Genomic DNA, 15,591 nt, shown 5'->3' on the forward strand with positions numbered 1-15,591 from the left:
TGTGTGAGACTGATCTGATCTTATCTGTCTTACGGATATAGAGGCTCTGGCTAATTCTCTCCCATTTTGTGAACCAGAGGAGGAAAGGGAGGATTATGGCTCATTGTAATTTATTGGATTTACCAGCGTGGATCTGTCACACCTGCTCTGTGAGGCCGTATGGGGAAAATGCTAGTCTGAGGTCATATTAAGACAGAAAGAGATCCAAGATGAGGTTTAGTGGCAGAAATTTGTATCTGTGACATTAACATGTTTGTCTGATCTCATCCACATGTTACTCCATCACTCTCTGTGTGAATGTGTGTGTGTGTGTGTGTTTGTGTTTGTGTGTGTGTGTGCGTGTGTGTGTGTGTGTTTGTTTGTGTGTGTGTGTTTGTGTTCTACAGTGGTGCACAGTGCTGCATCAGACCCCAATGCTCAGGGTTTATGAGGTGTTGACCATCACTTCATTGACTCCCAGCTGGACCATTACACCCTTCTGCAGCACAGGGTTAGGGGTTGTCCCATGAACACACACACACACGCGCGCACGCGCACACACATACACAAACAGAGAGAGCAATACAGTTGGTACTTTGTTGTTCCAGAACATCAGCACAGACCCTTTAGGACGTCTAAAACTTTATGTCTGGGGCTTGGTTTATTTGATGTCACTGAGGTCATCTGATGGGAATTCAATACTTCAGTGCTCTGTTTGTTTTAAACCAGGAAGAACACTGAGCAGAGGTTCTTGAAGACTCTTTAAGTTTGGCCATCTCAAGGAGAACATCAGACATCAGCGATGTCACAGCCTTACTCTTGTGTTAAATCATTCAGCTTCTTTTGCTTGAGTTTTGTCCCTGGAGCTGCATCTCTTTTTTTCTCTCATCGCTCTCAGGCCGTGGTCACCAGCACAGGAGAGCAGTTCATTCTATTGATCTGCCTTTACTTTCTTATTTAACATTCTCAGAATGCTTATTAGCTGAGGCTGACTGTGAGGTCGATACAATAATCCTCCACTCCTGCTATCAGCTCTCTACTGCTCTCAATGTCAAAATGATAAGTCCTGTACGCTTACAACCGAGAAAGGGGACAAGGCTTTGCTTTGCCTTTGAACTTTGGCACTGTTTTGAGCGTCCAGTGTTTGGTGCTTCCTTCATTTGGCTGAATTAAGTTTTTCAAGGATGTATGAGTGAGAAATACACATGAACTTATTTTCTGGACTGATGAAACATTACACACTCATCATGCGTCTGTTGGTTGTTGTATGATTCACATTGGCATCTTATAAAATACATTGAATTTGAGTGGGAGGATTCTCAGTTCTTGTGTTTATATATATATATATATATATATATATATATATATATATATATTGTTCTGGCTTTAAAATAAAAGCCATGGGAACTCTTTTAATCTGAACTCTTCTTCCATTGTGCGTCTATCTGGAAGCACCTCATGCTTTTGAACCTGTTGTTACAGGCGGTGCAGGCTAGCCTTATTGATTCTCTCTCTGGGTGAGAACGGGAGAATACGCAGACGTGTCAGGGAAACCACTGGAAGCAGATCCAATCCATTAGACAGATCAATACACCCAAAGTAAAGGGAGAGCACATCCGGAGTGTTGACAAAACAAAATAAATATATAGATGTTCAAGGCAGGAGAAATTAGATTGGCATCAAAAAAAAAAAACCCCAAGTACAACACTTTTAACCTCTGACCGTCAAAGCATTTATTTATTTATTTATGTTTTATTTCGCGGAAAACTAGAACAAAATGGAACGTGTGAAAATGATTCCCCTTGTTTCTCTCTCTGTCATTCTGTGCTTTAGTAATTCGCTAAAAAAACAAAGGGATGTTATATACACACACGGGACTGATATTTTATGAGAACTTTTATAAGTCTTTTATAAGTACATACACTGTATGTATTGTAACGCATGATGAGTGATCCCTTATGCAGTTGCTTTGATGAAACTGACTGTGTCCTAGCACACAGTCTACTGCTGACATATACAGTAGTCAGTTGTATTGGAAGAGACTTTTCCCCTCATTAAGTACTAATTGGCAACCAGGCTGATAGAAAGAAAGAGAGAGAGAGAGAGAGAGAGAGAGAGAAGAAAGAATAGTGGCTGCTGGTCTGTACAGGAAAGCAGTGTGGCTCCTAATGTTTGTTAATCATTGAACCAAGTAATAGTGATGTGTAATTTAGGGCCAATCTAATTAACAGTTAACAAAGGCCTTGATTACTCTATTATTGGTCCCATGTCATGATATTGAAACTCACTCAGGTGGATCAAGATTACATACATTTGCATACTTAAAGAAATTTTTCTTCAGATAATTTTCACACAAAAGTTTGGTTGACTTCAGTTTTTTAATATAACAGAAATGTGGCATTTAAGCTCACTTTTTCGGTACAGACTGATTTTGGCTCAATTTGGGCTAAAGGCCTCTCATTGTACCAGGGTAAAGTTTATCTCTCTCAGAGAGTTATTCTATTAACAAACTGTTTTTGGCTCAATTTGGGCTAAAGGCCTCTCATTGTACCAGGGTAAAGTTTATCTCTCTCAGAGAGTTATTCTATTAACCCCGACATTTTTTTTTTTGGCATGGGATTTCTGACCACTGCTGTCTCTCAATATCTTCCACGATGTCACGTTAGAAACATCTGAAACGTTAGATGGCGAAGGAGCGACAAGTGATTGTCACAGCGTTCCTGGTCTCCTCTCTACGTCGTGACAACTGCTGGCCCATGACTGACGTGGTGCTGTCTCAAAGTGTTATATCTGAGAACCATCACACTTAAAACAAGTGGTCATGTGGACATTCCTGTCATACAAGAGCGGAGAAGACCTTCCTCAGAGACATGCAGTCTAGCGAAGAGAAGAGAAAGAAAAAAAAAAAAAAGAAAAAAAACAAAGCCAATTGTCACCGTCTGACATCTGTCCTCACTCTCTTAATTGACCTTGAGTAAGTCATTCCAGTCAGTGTCTTAAGGGCTAGGCTGAGCTCCAAACAGGCCGTTTGTCCACTCCTGTTGCCTGGGTTTTATTAGAGCTGCACTGAGGCTGAAGTGTCCCTCCAGGGCTGAGCTCCTGGACACTGAGCCCTATTACAAACAGCTATGAGCCCACTGGGGTGAAGAGTGGTAAAACTTAATCAGGCGTCTATGTGAACGTCAATCCGTCATATTTATGGGGATATTTATTGCTGGAGAAATCATTCGGACTCTAATAACTCTTGTGCATAAAGGCTTCAGTGTTGCAAGCACATCCCATTTTCCCAGGTAAGTTAAAGAAAAAAGAACAAATGCATGTTCTTTTTCTATAGGTGAATTCTGTTAAAAAAAAACTGCAAAAAATGAACATGCAAGAACATGCAAGAACAAACAGTAGTGTTGTGGCCACTAGGATTACGTTGTTTTTGCTGGGACAAAGACCCTGTGTGCCAACAGGACACAGTTCTCCTCTTTCCTTTTAGCTCTTCCCTCAAAGCAGTACCATTACATGATTGGACATGAACATGCACCATGGTGTCTGTGGCTGATCAAGTGTGTGAACCTCTGATGAAAGTGTTGACGTGCGGGAAAAAAAACATATTGTGAATAAGTTTGTCTTTTTTTGTCTTATTGATTGAACCTCTGACCAAACATTCATTCTGTTCTGTGCCGTGCTATGAACACAATGTTCAGAGCTGAGGTGTTTCACAATGAATCAATTTGGTGTGAAATAGCGAAGGGATCCAGGAAAATCTCGGTGTGAAGACACACTGTCTTTCAATAGAACTCTCATCATATCTGATTTTTTTTTTTTTTTTTTGATGATTGCTGCCTTTGTCCTCCAGCTGCTAGTGTTCTTTGTCTGGACACAAGCTTGATAAATGGCACATCACACTCAGTGTTCACCAAGTCGTAATACAGTTTTGATTATTCAATAAACCCTAGTCCTAATGAGACATTGATTTGATAGTCAGGCCGCTGAGAGGAGGGGCCAAGGGGAGGATGAATTCATTGATTTGACAGCGACAGTAGTAAAGGGATGAGCATATGATACATTTCTACCAACTGGTCACTGTTTAAACAAGGGGTGATTAAATGATGGTCCTTATTTGAGTGTTGAAGTCGTGATACGTAACGATAAGTGTTATATCACGTTAATGATGCTTTTATTGCCCTGTCGTAATGACCACGTCGAATAAAAATATTAAAACTCCCATTCTGTAGCCGAGCAGAGGTTTTTTAAAGCAGCATTGTAATTTACAGTGAATGGGAATGCCATAACGTGATTGAGTAAATTTGAGCTGATTAAAAAAGAAAGAAAGAGGGGAAAAAAATGAAAGAAGAAAACTGCCTTTGAAAATAAAGGAAATGACTTTCCACAGCAGATGTGTTACTCCATTTCCATTATGATGCTCATTAAATAAGCCTCTCTCAATAGCCTATTATTTCCCCAATAAAAATAGAGTGCAGACTACATACTTTCCCCTTTGCCTTCACTTCGGAAAGCATATTTAAGAAACGATGAAATCCCCAGTATAAAATGAAACATTTGATGTCTTAAATATGAACCAGACTGCTCTGGGTCTGTGATGGTCCCTGATCGCAGGTGTGGAGAGAGCCAATCTTTTTTATAACTGGCCTCTCGTCAGAAAGCTTGCCAAGGAACAAGGCCCCCCGCCACTTGCCTGCCTCCAGTCTGCCCTCTGATTACTCAAAGGTTGCGCCTATTACGACATTATTTAGAGGCGAATTCATGGCAGGAGGCTGGTGACTTCTCCATGCGTGACACCGAATAGTCATGCCCGCCGTTAATCAATAACATTCGAACGTTTCTCAAGTGTTTTTCTTTTGATGTGTTCCAACCAAATTTCAGTGGTGATGTCATTATCAATCAGCAGTAATAAAAATCATGATAGTCATCCATTTCTGATATGTTGGCTGAACTGAACAGTAGAATGTTTAAAATGGTGGGTGGGGGTGTGGGTGGGTGTGGGGGTGTGGGTGAGGGTGGGGGTAAGGTGGGGGGAGGGGTTGGGGCTGGGGCTGGGCTCCAGGCTCTGGATGTGAATCTTCTCTTACACAAAATAACCTAAGTATTATGTCAAGACTCTGAAGCAGAGCGATCTAGACATGCACAAATCTTTATTTTCTTTCTATTTCCACACCCTGGATGTCAGAGCCGCCGGTATTTTGACAGCGTGATATAAAACTATGATAGAACGGACACGTGACTCAAGGTGACCAATCCCGGCGATGTCAATCAGAGTCTCTGAACAGAACACCACGTGCATTTGGCCATGGCTAACGCGACTGGTTTTTTTTTTCCCTTGGTGTATTTTCCTCTGAAAGAGGGGCCTGAAGTGGTCGTGTCTTTTTGTATTCCTGACGTAGGGTTGTAATGTGACAGAAAGATGGGAGGTGACATTTGAAAAAGGTCAGCTCATGCCGCCTCATGCCTCTGTCTGTCTCTCTTTGTGGCGTTGGCAGTTGTCATATGGACGCTGGCATTTGCGATCTCTGTGCTGCACAGCATCAGCACAGCATTTGAACACATCAGCTCTTTTTTTCTTTTTCTTTTTTTTTTTTTTTGCTTCTGTCTGTCATCCTTTCACTTCATGGGGCGGTGGCCCAGATCTTACGGTCAGAGGGAGAGTGCAGCCGATGGTGAAAAGGGGACTTTGAGGTCAATGTGACGTTTAAGAGATTTAGATCGCAAAACGCGGTCACTTTCTTATCAGTAAAGTTTTATTTTGAAAAAAAAAAAAAAATCTTTCACGGAACTACAAAGTGTTCGAGAGAAGATATTTGTTTCACGAGCTCCACTAGATTTGACTGAACTCCATCAATGTTAGTTCAATCTTTTGCTTTGCGGATTTGTCCTCAAAGAGAAATCTGTCCAGCAGGGTAAATGTATCTTTTTTGTTGTATGAAAAGATAGGGAATTGGCAGTATGTGTTGTGTTTGATTGTTCCTCTGGTTCATGTCCCTAGTCTCTCAAGCAGTGTCTCTGATACTGAGTCATATTTACATGCTTAGGAGAGGAGAGGAGAGGAGAGGAGAGGAGAGGAAACAGGCTATGTGAAACCTTAAAAAAAATACCAACCATTAGCTGTTTGTGTGTGTCACATAGTTGTCTGAGACAGAGAAACAAATGGTCACACTGTAATTGAAGCATTATGGGAGCTGAGAAAGGCCCAGTGAGCAGACAGATAGCCTACCTACCCCACCCATATACACCAGGTCATGGCTATGTAATGGGCTATTCATTTGCTTCTCACTCCCATGGGAGGTAAACTCAATTTTTAGTCCCCGCTTACAACGAACAGATAACCAAGTGATTGATTGAACAAATAGCTGTGATTGCTGACTGCTCAAGCCATAGCCACTCGGCTAAAACATGTGTACATACATCTATACGTGCACTCAGTCATCAGCATTTAAAAGAGTTTAAACACTTCCAGTTTTAACAGTCATTTGGAACGTATTCATATCGATGAGGCAATATTTGGTGATAGTTTCATCATCTTTGTATTCTCCCAAAATGTGGTAGAGGGTATGAACTGAATTAACTGAACTGACATCATGATATAACTAAAATAACTAAACTGAATTATGTATTTATGTATGTATATGTGTATGTATGTATGTATGTGTGTATGTGTGTATATTTGTATCTATAGATAGCTAGATAGATAGATAGATTGGTCGAGTCAAACTGACTTTTACAGTAATAGAATGTGTTTTTCAGTGGCAGGAAACACACAAGGAGAAAGTTTTCATGTGCACTGATACATTTTTAAAGTAAAGGGATTGCTTTGAGACAAAGTCATGGGATGAAAGGACCTCCAAAGGTTAGAGTGAAAAATTATACTAACGCTCACCCTCAGAATCCAATTGAATTCCTCTTATCTGGGAATTATTTGGAGACGTTATCTGAGCAGGTAATGCGGTTATAAATTCAATTTCAGTCAAGAGATTTCATTGTTTACTGATGGCAATGCTCAGCAGGCACGGGGAAGGAGGGGGGGTTGGTTGGGGGACAGGCAGAGCGGTAGCACTCCATGCATGTCGGGAAATTCATTTAGGGGAGGCCGAGTGTGATGCAAAAGAGACGGGACACTCAGCGTGGTGAGCCGTCACTTTCTCAAGGGCGCAGAGTAAGGTGACATGCACAGATCCGCCCCCCTCCCTTTTTTTTTTTTAAATCATGCCCATTTGCCCTCATTTGGCTCCTTGTTAGGAACCGTTGACGCCTCTACACAAGGATGGGGCGCAAACCCGAGTTCTCTGATACCCTGTCATGTTTTTCACTGTTACACCATTGACATGTTGCGTCCAGCTAATAGCCTTGTCAGCGTGACCCGTTCAGGGTCGGCTCAAGGTCGCTACGTACTCCCCCAGCTCCTCATCCTCGTTTTTGATGAGGAGCAGTTGAGGTAAGGTAGGAGAACCGCTCCACCAGTGTAATGATCAGTCTTGCCCCCCCCCCCATCACACATCTTCCACCTTCCTCTGTCCATCTTTCGCATCTTCCCATTTTAAGTGATTTCGTTTTCTTCTCTTTCTTTGTTTCATGTTCACCTGTCTCTCGCCGTCTCTTTCCCTCCGTCTCTCTTTCCTTCTCCATCCCTCTCTCCTGGGTCTTAGGAGCGGTGAGTGATAGTGTTGAGAGGGTGTAGAGGTAACTCAGGAGTGTGTTCACCGTGCTTGTCACCTCTGTTAAACATGATAAATGTGGCGTAGCCTTGGAGAGGAAGCACACCACCCACAAGCTCCGGAGACTTTTCCACGTTAATCCTGCTTCGTCTCTCACGCAGCGGGTTAGAGATGGAGGAAGGCGATGAGAGAGAAGAAATCTCAACTGACAAACGGGATAATTCGTTGAAACAGAGAACAGAACGGGTGGAAAGGTGTCGAAATCTCCATGATTTGTACGAGTACAAACGAATGGTCTCTTTGGACCTGCTTTTGATTTTTTTTTTTTTTTTCGAAACAAAATTTCCCAATTCAAATCCTGTCACAACATTTTCGCCTACTTGATCTATGGCTCACGTAATTACATCAAAGACACTGTGATGTCTCCATTCCTACACCTCTGTAATGTCTCAGCTCTATGAATGTCTTTCAGCATCTTTTTTGCTCATTGCATCCTCTTTTTTTCAAACTGTATTCAATCTTAGTATATAGTGTTTTCCCGTCAGGACTGTGATACTAAGTGTCTGCAGATATTTGCTGTTAAAATGATCAAGAGGAAAATCACAGGGATAACGAGGCTTTTAATCTTATTTCTCCATTTCATTCTCTCATTTTCTTCCCTTTTTTTTTCTCTCCAGGCAAAGTCAAAACACTGTATGACAACCAGACACCCGTTTGTCCCATATGTCAGGTGGTACTGAGGCCGGGAGAGCTACAGGAACACATGGAACAGGAGATGGAGCGACTTTCCCAGTTACACTTGAGGTACAGCCCCATCTCCATTCTATTCTATTCTATTCTATTCTATTCTATTCTATTCTATTCTATTCTATCTTTCTTTCTTTCTTTCTTATTTTCTTTCTTTCTTTCTTTCTTTCCCTCCTTTTATCCCCCATCTCTCTCTTTTTGTTTCCTCTTGGTGATCCCCTCTGTCCTCCTCACACCGAGATGATTGGCCAATCAGATGTGTGCAAATCTGATTTCTTTGCCTTGCCTGAGCTGCTCTGCATTGGCTGTTTGAGGCTTGCAGCAAAGTGAAAATGACAGGAAGCATGCTTTTCTGCCACATTCACTCAGATCTTATTGAAACTCATGAAAATGTATATCCAGTTGAGGCAGGCTGCGTCTGAGACAGAGGGAAGCGGAAGCGTACATGAGAGATGGAGGAGAGAGGGTAAACATATTAAAAAGGCAGATGAGACATGTTTGAGTCAGGATAGGAGGGTGACAACAGTTATCGTTCTCTCTCTCTCTCTCTCTCTCTCTCACACACACACACACACGCATGCATGCACGCACACGCACACACACACGCGCGCGCGCGCGCACGCATGCACGCACGCACGCACGCACGCACACACACACACACACGCACACACACACACACACACACATTCCCTCTCTGCCTTTGTTCCTGCAGCCTCACAGGTCCCTCCCTAGGCGTATTAAACTCTTTCAAGCCGTGACAGCGTCTTTATGCTCAGCTGCAGGGCATGAGCAATGCCTCTCTATCCCATCATTTATTGTCTCCTCTATCATTTGACTATAATGTTTACAAGACACTATATTGTTCCTGACATATTTCAAAGTGCCAAGCGCTTCAGGCTATCCTCTGACTAATCATAGCGGGCTAATAATGCATTTTTCTGTATGTTAGCATAAAGAGGGGGAGGGGGAGGGGGAGTTTAGCTGCTCAATCCACATAAAAGATTTCTCCAATAAAGAAATTACAAGGCTAATCTGCTTAATGGCAGTGCTGTGGATGGTAATGGTCGAAAAGTGAATCAGGCCTCGGGGCGTACGACAGGATTTCTACTGCAGAGGACTACGGCCAGGATGGTTAGAGGAAGCACCTCAGCGTATGTGATCGAAAACAGTATGAGGACAGTACATAGGCAGAGTTCCCCTGAAATTATCCATTTCATTGATATATTTTCAATCGTTAAATGGACTCAAAAGCTCCTCAGCTCAGTTCCTGAAATGATTCTATGAAGGTGTGTTTGTCTTAATGTGTGAGATGTGAGTGTGAATTCGCTCATGGTCAGTTTCTCTCATTCCTCCCCCTCCAGTAAAAGTCCCACACAAAAGAACTGCCTCACCCCAGGCACACCTAAGGTAAGAACACCATCTCATTTAGTTCTCCAAGTCTCTTTACCTTGTAAATCACACCATTATTAACTGAATGTGCTAATTCAAACAAAGTGATAAAGTAACATGGAATTTCAGCCACAGTCTGGTTTATACATTTGACCGCTATTTCACTCATAAATACCCATTAATTTCACTATTTTATTTTAAGGAAGGTAAAGATGAACGACATGAATACTGGTTGTTTATCGTGAATTCTGCACACACACTTTCTTCTAACCTCTGCTCCTCAGTCTCTGCTGTTGTCGGCACACATCAAGCGTGAGGGGGACCCCTCCACCCCATCCCCCCGTCCGGCGGACGAGGCTCTGCAGTCAGACAGATACCAGGTCAGCACACAGGGGCACAAGGACACAATGGGTGGAAATACCATTTTTAACGTACAGATGCATCATTTGGTAGCAAGGAGGTTCTTTTGTTCAAGTAAATAGATACATAAAGTAGATTTATGTATTAAAACAGGTAAAATGAATTGAATCATTCACTGTTAAATCCTTATGCTTTTCTTCAATGCCTGGCTACTCTATTACTCAACCTGTTTCTGTAGGGATAGATATGTCCTATCTGTATGGTAAAAAACTCACACTGCAACTCTTGTGGTTTTGTTTCCTTCACTTTTTTCGCTTTCGCTGTTTTTTTGTTTGTTTGTTTGTTTTTTTTTACACGTGCTGAAATACGTTGAAGTTTTTACAAATTGATTATTATCAGCCTCACGTTCAAAATGTTCTACACGATGTTAACGTCCCGTCATCTCGGCAGAGTTAAATACAATTTGCTGCCCTCTACTGGACGTTAGGGTTAATGGGACTCTTGAGAGTCTGTGACAGATTAGCGTAAAGATGACTCCATCTTTAACCTTACGATGGTGAATGACTCAGCCCTGTTTTTTTTCTTTTTTCTTTTTTCTTTTACCGTTTCTCATCAACAGACCTTTCTGCGAGTGCGGGCAAACAGGCAAACCAGGCTGAATGGTGCGTGAGTTTTCATTTTTTTTTCATATGCATGTGTAAGACTCCTGAGGTCGACATGATTCTGTTGACGTGCCGTTTTAGTTTACGGTGCTAAACACAGGTTTGTATTTGTTGTATTGTGCACTTGCCCTCTGGATATGAGGTTGGATAGAATTAATGAAATCACACATCTCACTTCACATTAGAAGATGTCTTTCTGCTCTGCCTGTCTCTCAGAGGGCCCTGCCTGGCGCTTGCCAGGATCACAGGCAGCAATGTGGCCCCGGATTCAAGCACAGCAGAGCTTATAAATAGCACAGTCGTTAATGTGTGATCCACACTGTCCCCTGAGAACACTGTCTGCATCACTGCCTTCACCTGGAAAATTGCACTCTGTAGAAAAAATGTAGGTCTGACACTTAAATACATACATACATACATACATACACAAATAAGAGATTTAGCTCCATTAGACGCTAAGCACATTAATATATACGCATTATACTGTGTGCCTTATTGCCCTGTGGATTTAATCTTCCCCAGTGCCTCTTTTTTAAAGGTTATATAAAGATATACATTTGGTTTAATGCAGAGGGCAGAGTGAGCTCCTAATATAGAACATTATGTTGTCATGGGCACACCTCATCTCAGTAACAGCTTTCATCCTCTCTGACCTAGCGCCCTCACAAGCAGAGGATCTATTAACCTTTCACCTTTTGATATGTTAACAGTTGATGACCTCTGCTGGTGCAGGTGCTACACCAAAGAGATTGTCAAAATCACCCCATTACAGCCGCACAACGGACACCCCCATAACCCCTCCTGCTCGCGATCCGGTAAGAACAGTTTTTTGAACTCAGCATATTCAACGCTTGAATCGACGACTTTATCTCAAATTTTTCCAAAAAAAAAAAAAAATTGTACATAAATTTACCAGAATTAATTCCTAGAGTCTGAAAATAATTGGCTAATTGATCATTCAAATGCGCTGAGCTACGGTTAAGATTCAGAATTATTTCAAAGACACATCGAGAGGTTTTGAAACTCGCTTAGTGTGGGAATAATATGTAATGTTTTCGTAGGGTATTGGACGTCTACGCCAGTCCGTTTACCTTTCATTCGTTCGTTCATTCATAATGAACGCTAATAAGAATTTCTTTACCTCAACAATTTTATGATCTCAAGCAGTTTACAAGGCCCATTAATCTACATTGGCAACCATTAAGATGTAAAAAAAGACACATTTTGTGTGTGTGGAGGTGTGAGGGGGCGGGGTGGAGGGGCGGGGGGGGTCCTCTGGCTGCGGCTATATGATTAGTTTCTCTTTCTCTAACTAATGACCCATTTCTTCCTCTCCATTATCATCAGCTCTACTCTGATTATCAAAATGTCTGGCGTACCTCTGGAGTTATCACCATTGCTCACTTCTTTGGTTGCTCTCTTTGCTCAGTAATCATCAAAGTCTCTTAAAAATTAATGTCCCTTTACATTATTTGCAGTTTATCAAAGAATACTTTGATTTATAAAATAATGGGCGATTTTGTGGTCTGTTCAACGTTGATCACTCTCTTTCTTTCTTTCTTTCTTTCTTTCTTTCTTTCTTTTTCTCTCTCTGTCTCAGTCTCTCTCTCTCTCTCTGGCTTACACACACACAGACACACACACACACACACACTTTTGAAGTCAAAATTTCCTCAATGATTAATGTCCTTTTTTTCTTTTCTTTTTTTCTCACAGCCCGACTTGGGAAGCTAAAAAGACGGAAAGCGGAGGAGGGCCAGGTAAAGAACACCCAAAAAGATGTGCAGCGTCTCAGTCTATGCCTAAACCTGTGATTCGCTTAAGCATTGTTTCGCATCTTGAGATGTCAGCATCGGCAGAAAGCATACCTTGCGCTTTGCGGCTCGGAGACATGCCCCGTATCAGAGCCGTAACGCATGCGGCACGACTCTTTTTTTTTTTTACGTCTCTATTGTCGTCTGTGCTGAAATGTCACACTGTAGAATATTCTCTCATTCACAGATCACAGCTTTTGGATAGGGCTGTGTTTGATAGGCAGGTCAGACCCCGCAGGTTATGTGCTCTGGCAGCTGTCTGCTTCGGCTCAGACTCGCGTGTGATGGATAGGTTATGTACACTGTTCTGAAAACAGGTCCACAGGGGACATGTCCGTGTCCGTCTCATCGTTCATCGAACCTACATGTGGAATCATGCCATCGTTTTCTGTTTCGTTTCACTCAGCGCATAAATACGAAAAGGCCATTTATAGTTTATATTAGGGTTCACTTCCCTCTCTATTCGCAGGTAACAAGAAACCAAAATGGTGCCGCAAGGGGATTGAAGACATACATCGGAAATGTTAAAATGTATTTTGTCTGTGTGTGTGTGCGCGCGCGCGCGTGTGCGTGTGTGTGTGCGTGTGTACTGTCCACAGAGAAACGGTGTATGTGGAGGGGAGGCAGGCTTCGGGGAAATGGGAAGAGAGGAGTATGGATGGAGCGAACTGAAGAGACTACAGATGGCCACTGTGCTAAGAGGTTTCAAAGGTATAACAGACACCAGCATTATGATACTAGTGGAATTCACACCAATGACAACACTGATAATGATGCTGTAATATATTAAACTGGGGAAAGGCTGTGGTTAAGGTTAGAGCAGTTATTTTGTCATCGGAGTGTGGTCTGCGGAGTGTTTCTAGAACATTCTCTCTTATAGCCAGGATGGCCTAGGGTCCTCCTGAAACAGTCGAGCTGACTGAGCTAATTGACACATCCTGCGACCCCTCTTGAAAATCGCAAAGGGGGAGATAAGAGAATGGGGGGGGGGGGGACTTTTATCTGTCAGAGAAAGGAGAAGATTTGGGAAGGAAACGGTACCGAATATGTCCTTGACAATGCTCTCATGTCGGAGCGTCTTATCTGGACCGACATCTGTGGTCCCCCTTTAGAAGGATTACTTGCCTGTAGTATCCATGGTGATAAGCTGAAGTTTATCACGGACATGAACAACGGTTCACAGGAACACTTAAGGATGGACAGCATGAGACGTTGAAAATTGTTGAAGAAAATTCTAAATGTCCCTCACTTTCTAGCAGTCAGTTTCAGGTGATTTATCAGTATTGGCAAGCTGTGCCTTTTCTGTGTCTATACGTGTTCATGGGATTTGCATTGGCACCATCTCAAACTGGTGTTTTCAGCAGTGAACCAGCTGTGACAGACAAGTATTAAGAAGGAAGGTAATTTTTAGCAGAGAGGTTACATAGCCTGAGGTGAAAAGTGTAGATTAAAGTAGAGAGTTGAATTCAGACTCTGATCATTCAGATTCCCCCAAGAACAAGAGATAGGATCTGGTCACACATCACAAGCCCCTAAACAATCACCATTATTTTAGCGTTTTTCAAATACGTCCATGTTTTAAAGGTGCGTTTTGTGATGTCTTGGTCTTCTGGAAATTTCATATTATTTATAACATTTACAAGGAAAACAAGGAAAAAAAAACCCAACAAAAACTTCTCATTGATTTTCAGATCATTGCCTGTATTGTTTACTGTAAACTACAGGGCAGAAAGCCCAAAGAAAGATTATCACAACTCTGTTTATCGGCTATGTACGGCAGTTTTTACAGTAAATGACAAATTCATTGCTCGTGCAAAACATCAGTTGAACTTCTGTTCTCTTCATATATGTCTTCCTCAGGTAGTGGCTTGGTGAACAGCACATCTAAAGAAAATCATGACAGTGATGCTGATCTGGACGTGGATGGAGACGACACACTGGAGTATGGGAAATCCCAGTATCCTTCTCACCAAGTCACAGGATGACTCAACCCATGCCATCAGTACAAGAAGTATAGGGTCAAATCTGGGTCAAAGTTGTCATCATAAATGGATACAAATGATCTGAGATTTAAAGTTTTAATTTGAGTACGTGTGTCATCCCGGAATATTAACCAGTCGGGGACTGTGTGAAAACACCAGTGCCTGGATTCTCCTACTGTGACTCTTCATGATTGTCATACATCTGCAGATTCACTTCCATCATTTTTGATAGATTAAGATTTTTAAAACGTGGGTTGAATTCCTGGGCGTGTTTCCTCAGCGCGTGTTTTCAGATACTCTGAGGCAGATGTCCTTCCATGTTCAAAAGAAGAAACCAGAGAGACAGAGGAGAGAGATGTGCAAAGTGGAGCTGTTTTAAAGTATGCATTACACTCTGTTAATCAACTCTATTTTCACATCACATCTTGGTCTGTATGTTTGTTGTTTGTGTATTATAAAACATGTACCCTTTGTCTTGAAGCGGGGGAACACCAACCAGCACGATGACTCCAGATTACACCAAATGGACAAGCACAGGTAAGAACAAGGTCATCTGCTGACTGTAAAGTGTGTAAATGTATGTTTACAGCTCAGTGGGTGCTTTTGGCCTATTAAAAGTATATATCAAAGATAGTGTGTGTATGTGTCTGTATGTGTGTGTGTGTGCTTGCGTGTACCCATAGATCAATAAAATATGTGTTATAATTCACCACACTCTGCTCTTAATATTTTGTGATTGTAAATGTTTTTGTTTTTTGTTGTCATCTCCAGAAGCTCCATCCACAAGTAGTGGAGACCAGACCAAGCCTGATGGAAGCCCCACAGAAAGGACATGCAAAAACACTGACATAGAGACAGAGTAAGCGCTGCTAACAAACACAGAGGTCAACACACACACACACACACACACACACACACGCAAGCAGGCGCACATGCACGCACATACACACGCACGCACGCACACCGCACGCAAGCACGCACACAGACACACGCACGCACG

The 15,591-nt window shown here is 42.1% G+C and overlaps 1 protein-coding gene across 1 annotated transcript in view; it reads left to right on the top strand.

Annotated features, from left to right (window-relative positions):
• The window catches only part of rnf220b (ring finger protein 220b), a 31,976-nt gene that overhangs the window by 12,764 nt on the left and 3,621 nt on the right, over positions 1-15,591 (top strand). Inside the window, exons 2-11 of the mRNA XM_030784376.1 lie at positions 8,315-8,441; positions 9,746-9,791; positions 10,058-10,153; positions 10,753-10,795; positions 12,512-12,555; positions 13,209-13,320; positions 14,470-14,566; positions 14,885-14,971; positions 15,073-15,128; positions 15,363-15,450. Of these exons, the coding sequence (XP_030640236.1) occupies positions 8,315-8,441; positions 9,746-9,791; positions 10,058-10,153; positions 10,753-10,795; positions 12,512-12,555; positions 13,209-13,320; positions 14,470-14,566; positions 14,885-14,971; positions 15,073-15,128; positions 15,363-15,450 (796 nt within the window). The remainder of the gene's footprint in view (positions 1-8,314; positions 8,442-9,745; positions 9,792-10,057; positions 10,154-10,752; positions 10,796-12,511; positions 12,556-13,208; positions 13,321-14,469; positions 14,567-14,884; positions 14,972-15,072; positions 15,129-15,362; positions 15,451-15,591) is intronic.

Source organism: Chanos chanos, chromosome 9 (assembly GCF_902362185.1).
Source record: "Chanos chanos chromosome 9, fChaCha1.1, whole genome shotgun sequence".
Classification (NCBI taxonomy): domain Eukaryota; kingdom Metazoa; phylum Chordata; class Actinopteri; order Gonorynchiformes; family Chanidae; genus Chanos; species Chanos chanos.